The sequence below is a fragment of the Mastomys coucha genome, unplaced genomic scaffold, assembly GCF_008632895.1.
Source record: "Mastomys coucha isolate ucsf_1 unplaced genomic scaffold, UCSF_Mcou_1 pScaffold18, whole genome shotgun sequence".
NCBI lineage: Eukaryota > Metazoa > Chordata > Mammalia > Rodentia > Muridae > Mastomys > Mastomys coucha.
In genome coordinates this window covers 93,106,043-93,113,368 of record NW_022196900.1, presented here as the reverse complement: position 1 = coordinate 93,113,368, position 7,326 = coordinate 93,106,043, and the positions used below count along the sequence as shown (strand labels likewise).

Below are 7,326 nucleotides of genomic sequence, written 5' to 3'. Positions count from 1 at the left end.
GGCAAGGCACTTCCAGCAGTGGGAACAGCCTATGTAAATGGCTTGGGGTTGAAGCAACTGAGAGATCTGGAAAACAATGATGCTCTTCCGGGGATCTGACAGAGCACTGTGTAGGGAGTGTCAGACAGGTCACTACCCTGCCCATCATCCTCTTCTCTCTGCCCTCCCTCCTCCAGGGTGGGAAGATCCCCATCCGTTGGACGGCCCCGGAAGCCATCCAGTACCGGAAATTCACCTCGGCCAGTGATGTGTGGAGCTATGGCATCGTCATGTGGGAAGTGATGTCCTATGGAGAACGACCCTACTGGGACATGACCAACCAAGATGTAAGTCTCCAAGATGTGGGCAGGGCCTTGCTGGCCAGCCGAGGTTGAAGGGGGCAAGATCCGGGGTTCCTGGCCTTGCGCTGATTTCCCTGTGGTTAAAGACCTGGTTCCTAGGCTGCTGATGAAACTTGGGCTCTCAAAGGGGAGGGAGTAGGGAGGGCCACCTGCTCATCCAGCAATCAGCAAATCCTCAGCATGTGGGAGTGGCTAGGCTGGAAAAAGCCATGATATATGTCTGTCTGTCTGTCTGTCTGCCCCCCCTTTGTCTCTCTTTCTCTCTCTCTCTCTCTCTCTCTCTCTCTCTCTCTCTCTCTCTCTCTCTCTCTCTGTGTGTGTGTGTGTGTGTGTGTGTGTGTGTGTGTATACATGCACATGTGTGAAAGAGGAAAACCTGTGGGAATCACTTCTCTCCTTCCCCAGAAGAACCACGTGGATTCTGGGGAATCAAACTCAAGCCATAAGCCTTGGTATCAAGTGTGTGTACCTGATGAGCCATCACATTTGGCCCCGAGATAATTTTTTTCAGAGGACCAGATGCAAGCATCAGGACCTGTTGTGGTCAGGCACTAAATTGGAGAAGCAGGCAGCTAGCTCTGTAGGTGTGGGGGTCAGGACAGTCAGGACAAGATCAGCCAAGTCTTCTTAGAACCAGTTGTGCATCAGAGAGTGAGCATGCGGTGGGTGTTTGCTCAAAGGTGTAGACGTGGAGCCGAGAGGCAGGGTTGGGAGCCATGAGTGGAAACTTGGCCGGAAAGCTTAGTAAGGCTCTGTGTTTGTCAGCTTTCTGTCACTGTAACAAGAGGCCTGTATTAATCAACTTAAAAGGAAGAAAGGTTTCTTAGAGCTCACAGTGTTGGCCCATTTCCTTGGGGACAGTTGATGGCAGTGGAAATGTAAAGGAAATTATCCACTTAATAGCAGCCAGGAAGCAAGGAGAATAGAGGAGAAAGGGCCAGCATCCCAGCATTCCAGCATTCCAGCACCTCAGTATCCTAGCACCTCAGTATCCTAGCATCCCAGCATCCCAGCATCCCAGCATCCCAGCATCCCAGCATCCCAGCATCCCAGCATCCCAGCATCCTAGCATTCCAGCATCCCAGCATCCCAGCTTCCCAGCATCCCAGTATCCCAGCATCCCAGCATCCCAGCATCCTAGCATCCCCCTCCCAGGGCGTACCTCCGAGGGCACCTTCTTCCCATTAGGCCCCACCTCCTCAAAGGCCTATCACCTTCTGCCCCAGGCAGGGGAGCAAGCCTTCAGCCCATTGGTCTTTCAGTGACTTTTGAGATCCACACTGCAGCAGGCATCCATTGAGGAGTTTGAAAGCACCCCGGGGATTTTCATTCACACAAAATACACAGGAAACTTGAAGTTTCTTAAAGGGGAAGTCTGTTAAGCTGTGGTCAAGTGCTAGAAGGTGAATCTTACCTTCAGGGTGGCAGAGCAGATTGAGGCCATGTTTGGCCTCCTTTTTTCTGACAGAGGAGCAGGTATTGGCTGTAAGATCACCAAGGCAGCTCAGGGTCCAGCTGTGAGGCTAGCCAAACATGCTCTCTGCCCAGATCTCTGTGAACACTCAAACTGAGAATAAAGCAGCCAGCAGGGATGTCCACAGCCATCAGAGCTAGGAGGAGGCTCACAGATTGTGAGAAGTTTATGCTGGGGCAGCCCCATACAGGAGGGTCGCCCTGATAGGTCTCGGGGACAGACTGCCTGAGGTTACTGGGTTTCCAAGGTTGGCAAAGAGAGAAGCCAGGATTTAGCTTAAGATACAGCTAGGTGGTGGATGGTGGGACTCACAGCAGCCACGGGGGGTAGGAGTCTCTGTGGGTCATGCCTGCAGTGTTCCAGGGATGAATATGCTCGGCGGGGGCTTAACGCCCTCACCCCAGCCACCCAACCCCACTCTACCTCTGTAATGCCACAGGTAATCAATGCCATTGAGCAGGACTACCGGCTACCTCCACCCATGGACTGCCCTAGCGCCCTGCACCAGCTCATGCTGGACTGCTGGCAGAAGGACCGTAACCACCGGCCCAAGTTCGGCCAGATTGTCAACACGCTGGACAAGATGATCCGAAACCCCAACAGCCTCAAAGCCATGGCGCCTCTGTCCTCTGGGTATGGCCGCCCCGGCCCTGCCCCTGTCTCCAAACACTGTGTCCTGGGTGTGAGTCACTCGAGCCCCACCATCTCCTCTCTTGGGGTGCTGTCCTGGCCCTGCCCAATGGCTGCCTGGGGTGGTGGAGGAAGAGCCTTGTAAAGCCCAGGCAGAGAGGACAGCATTCACTCCAGAGTCTCTGTGCCTGGGGGTCATGGTTGTGCTCAGCACAGCTCTCTCCCACTCTTCTTTCCTGTCTTCACATTCCGGCTGGGCCTCTCGGTATCCATTTGTGTCCTCACTGGCACATGCACACTCATGTGTACACACACACACACACACACACACAAACTACACAGTCACAAATGTACACATTCAGAAAGACAAGCTCACCATACACATGCCTCCCGTGTGGAGAGACCAGCTCAGCCCCAGGACAGGGCTCAGGGACCCTGGGGCTCCCTTTCTTTCTTTCTTTTTTTAAATTTAATTTTATTTATTTATTTTTTTCGAGATAGGGTTTCTCTTTGTAGCTCTGGCTGTCCTGGAACTCACTCTGTAGACCAGGCTGGCCTCAAACTCAGAAATCCGCCTGCCTCTGCCTCGCAAGTGCTGGGAGTAAAGGCGTGTGCCACCACCGCTCGGCTCCGGGGCTCCCTCTCTGAGGTCCCAGGACACGCTCCATCAGGCATGGCTCATTACTGCTTTCCAGAGGTGGCTGGCACAGGTTACTGGGCTGCTGACCCTGCTCATTCTTACTCTCTGGAACCCAAGGACAGCTGTCCCACAGGTTACATGGCTGTCACAGGTCACCTAGCTGCTGGCACTGTCTCAGGGACCCCCAGTCCCACAAGGTTTAGGGGGAGCATGTGCAACCAGGTACCTCACCACCCAGGACCAGCCACCCCTGGAGACTCCTTGAGTCCAGGTTCTTTGCTGGACGTGAGGCTTTCATGCTAGCCTCTCTCTGCTGCACCTCACCCTGACCCTGTGTTAGCCATCCTTCACCTAGAGCAGTGGTTCTCAACCTTCCTAGCACTGCAACCCTTTCACACAGTTCCTCGTGGTGTGGCGACCCCCAACTAAATTATTCTCATTGGTACTTTATAATGTAATTTTGCTACTGTTTGGAAGCATAATATAAATATCCATGTTTTCTGGTGGTCTCAGGAGATCCCTGTGAAAGGGCCGTTCAACCCCAAAGGGGTCACAACCCATAGGTTAAGAACTACTGCTTGAAAGGCATGCAGTGGTGGCACACACCTCTAATCCCAGCACGTGGGATGCAGAGGCAGGCAGATTTCTGAGTTCAAGGCCAGCCTGGTCTACAGAGTGAGTTCCAGGACAGCCAGGGCTACACAGACAAACCCTGTCTTGAAAAACAACAACAACAAAAAAAAAAAAAAAAAACCCTACTGCTCTAGATGAAACCGCTGGGCCCTTCCCCTCAAGAAAGTCATGCGCTTCTTGCCCACTGCTCAGAGGCTGTCCCCATTAGCTCTGAGCCTCGATCGGATAGTGTGGCCCAGATACTGGGAACATGCGTGAGAGACGGATGAAGAATGACTCTAAGGGAGGAGAAACAGGGACTAGCTGGCACTAACCAATCAAAGTCTCTCCTATAACTGGGGCTCCCCAGAGCCTTCCCCAGCTTCCTCAGTCACCCCGCACATACCCCCTCTGGCCCTCATAAATAACTCACTTGTACCGGTTCTAACCCGTGTCTGTCCTCACACAGAAACACCTACACGCACTCCCCTGTGCTCACCCAGGGATACCCACATAGGGACCACACACACTTCTATCCTCCATTGGCTATAGGCATGGCCCTGATCATCCCTGTCACCTGCCCCTCTCCCAGCATCAACCTGCCACTGCTGGACCGCACGATACCGGACTACACCAGCTTTAACACGGTGGATGAGTGGCTAGAGGCCATCAAGATGGGCCAGTACAAGGAGAGCTTTGCCAACGCCGGCTTCACCTCTTTCGACGTTGTATCTCAGATGATGATGGAGTAAGTACCTGGCGGCCTCTAAGCAGGGATGTCGGGATCAAGTAGTAGTAAGACATATCCAGATCTGAGGCCGGATCTGCCTGGTGCCTCCTGGGCAAATCCCAGAGTCTGGGAAGATTTTTCATTGGTTTAGTGAAGGAGATTCAAGGAAATGGGTTCATGGCCCCCTCCCTGCTTCCTGATGGCAGAAGAAAAATGGCCTCCTGCCTCCCCATTGGCTGTTGCCCCACCCCAGAATCTCTACTCTAGCTTTGGCACCCATTGCCCATCCCCCACATCCCTCACTAAGGGCCTGGGGAAGTTAAGGCCGCTGGCCCACAACCCCCCTCAACACATACATTTTCCTAGTTGTGTCTATCTCTCCCAAAGGGACATTCTCCGGGTTGGGGTCACTCTAGCTGGCCACCAGAAAAAAATCCTGAACAGTATCCAGGTGATGCGGGCCCAGATGAACCAGATCCAGTCTGTAGAGGTTTGACGTCCGCCTGCCTCGGCTCTCCTCCTCCTCCATGCCGCCCCCTAAGCCCCTACGTCGGTCCCCCTGCTGCTCTGTCCACTGCAAGGTCAGCCACCTGCCAGGAGGCCACAGGCAACAGGAAGAACCAAGCATCACTCCAGCCAAGCCAAGAACCCATGCAAGTCCAAGGAAGGAAAAGGGAATGGGGGTGGGGGGACACGCACCTAGATCCGGGAGGGGGCGGAGCAGGCAAGAAACGTTTGTTTCAAGACGATTCTCAAAAGGAGAGTGATGGTTCTTAGAGGAGAAAAGCAGACAAGGGCTTGGGAGATCCACATGGCCTGTCCCCATGGAGGCCAAAAGCATTCTCTCTCCAACTCCTTCTGGGAAGGTTGAGCTGGCCAGAGCCAAGAAACACTTCCAGGAACGTTAATATGAAGGGAAGAGGTGGGCCACCCTCCTTGCCGGGACTTAGCCGTTTCTTGGAGCATCACTAATGGCCCAGCCCCAGGCACAAGGGGCAGAGAGACAAGCCATCGCCCCAAATAGGCTCCAGGGAAGTCCATCCCAGCTGCCACCGGCAGACAGGAGGATAGTTCTGTCTTGGGAGACAGTTTCAAAAACTCCGAGAGACTTCCTGCTAATGGTTCAGGAGGCGGAAGAGGAGCTCCCGGCCTCGCAGGTCACACCAAACAGGCTAGCTCTTCCTGAGGACAGCCACCCCAGGTCTGCAGCCCCACCAGGCCCTGCCCTGCACGGGTGCCTGCTCCTGCTCAGCCTCACCCTGAGGACGAGGATGCAGGTGACTGTCATCAGCCGCGACTGCCACTGAGAAGCATACTCTTGCATCTGGGTTTGTTTACAGCGATTCCGTGGACCGGGGGTATTTTGATCAGGGGTGGTTTTGGTCTGGGAGGGTTTGTTTGTGGGATTTTTTTAAAAAAATGACAATGAAGAGACACTTTGACATTTCCTACCTTTTGAGGACTTGATCCTTCTTCGGGAAGAAGGTGCTTTCTGCTTACTGACTTAGGCAATACACCAAGGGCGAGATTTTATATGCACATTTCTGGATTTTTTATATGCTTTTCATTGACACCCTTCCCTCCTCCCACCTGCTGCCAGGCCTCACCAAAGCCAACTGTCACAGGGCCACCCGGGCCATTCAGAGACCTCATTGGGACTGGGGGAGTGGAGGGACCTACATCAGCACCCCGCACTGGACCACAGCCTGAGGCAGATGAGGACTCCAAGGCTGGAAGTCCTCCCTCCCTCCCTGCACACCCTCATGCTCTCTGCCCTGTTCTATCCAGTACTTCCCAGGCACAGAGGCCCCTTCAGGTTTCTGGGTGCTCTCCAATGGCCAAAACCCAATTTCACCTCGGGGAGCCTGGACCAGGCTACCCGGGGAAGTCAGGACCCTGATCATTCACTGTGACACCCCAGCCCTCCAAGGGTACCCCGGGAGACCATGTGACTCTCTCTCTCCCACTCCTTCTTTCCCCGAGGCCTTTGTCCAGGTCTGAAGGTCTTGGCCAGAGGAACATCACATCAGTCAAGGGGTCTGGCCGCAGATTCTCCTGTGAGCAAATGCAGGAAACCCGAGCAGAACAATCGGTTAGTGAATTGAATGGAAATAAATGCTTTAGTTATAAAATGACCCCTGTACTCTGTAAGTTCCAAAAAAAGATCCTGGCACCTTTGGGACCTGCCAAGTGACTTTAATGCTCTTGCAAGGGACTCTTCCCACCGGCCCCTCAGGATCCAAAAGCCCCTTGCTGAGGAAACTCATGGAGGCAAAAAAAAAGAAAGAAAGAAAGAAAAGAAAAGAAAAGAAAAAAGCTCATGCAGCTTTCTTAGCCTAGGGTCACAGAAGCACAGGCAGAGAAGTGTAGGCATTGGATTGGCTCAGCTCTGGGTCGCGCGTACAGTGCCTGGCTGAGTGAGCCACACAAGAAGCCACATTAGAAGTGGGGGGGGGGGGGGGGGGTAGACGTGAAACCCTCAGCATACCCCTGCCAGAGGACAGGGACTACAGGCACTGTGTGAGGTGTGGTCAGGTGGTGGCCCACGGACCCTACTCAGCCACAGGTGCCATCCCTTCCCCTACACAATGCTGTCTCCTGTGCTAAGGGCTGACTTACTGTGAGTAGTTCTTTTGTGTGGAGGAGGAGGAGGAGGAGGAGGAGGAGGAAGAGGAGGAGGAGGCAGGAAGTGTGTGTGCTGCAGATAAGACAGTCAGAAGAGGAAGAGGTACCCCAGAGACACTTCATCTCAGGGTCATTCCCTTTGTATGCTGAGCATCTTTGAGGAGCCTGCCCAGTGGGGAAGACTGAGGCCACCGGCCACCAGCAAAAGACCCCGCAGTGGGCAAAACCATCGTGGCCCAGCCTGTCATCTGTCATTCACCTGCTCTCAGAGCCT

At 53.9% G+C, this 7,326-nt stretch overlaps 1 protein-coding gene across 5 annotated transcripts in view; it reads left to right on the top strand.

The window, feature by feature from the left end:
* Ephb2 (EPH receptor B2) overlaps positions 1-6,562 on the top strand; it is a 183,812-nt gene extending 177,250 nt beyond the window's left edge. For all 5 annotated transcript variants that reach the window (XM_031379116.1, XM_031379115.1, XM_031379114.1 and 2 more), the window contains exons 13-16: positions 177-326; positions 2,255-2,448; positions 4,290-4,445; positions 4,815-6,562. In XM_031379116.1, the coding sequence (XP_031234976.1) occupies positions 177-326; positions 2,255-2,448; positions 4,290-4,445; positions 4,815-4,923 (609 nt within the window). In that variant the 3' untranslated portion in view covers positions 4,924-6,562. The remainder of the gene's footprint in view (positions 1-176; positions 327-2,254; positions 2,449-4,289; positions 4,446-4,814) is intronic.
* The last annotated feature ends 764 nt before the right edge of the window (positions 6,563-7,326 follow it).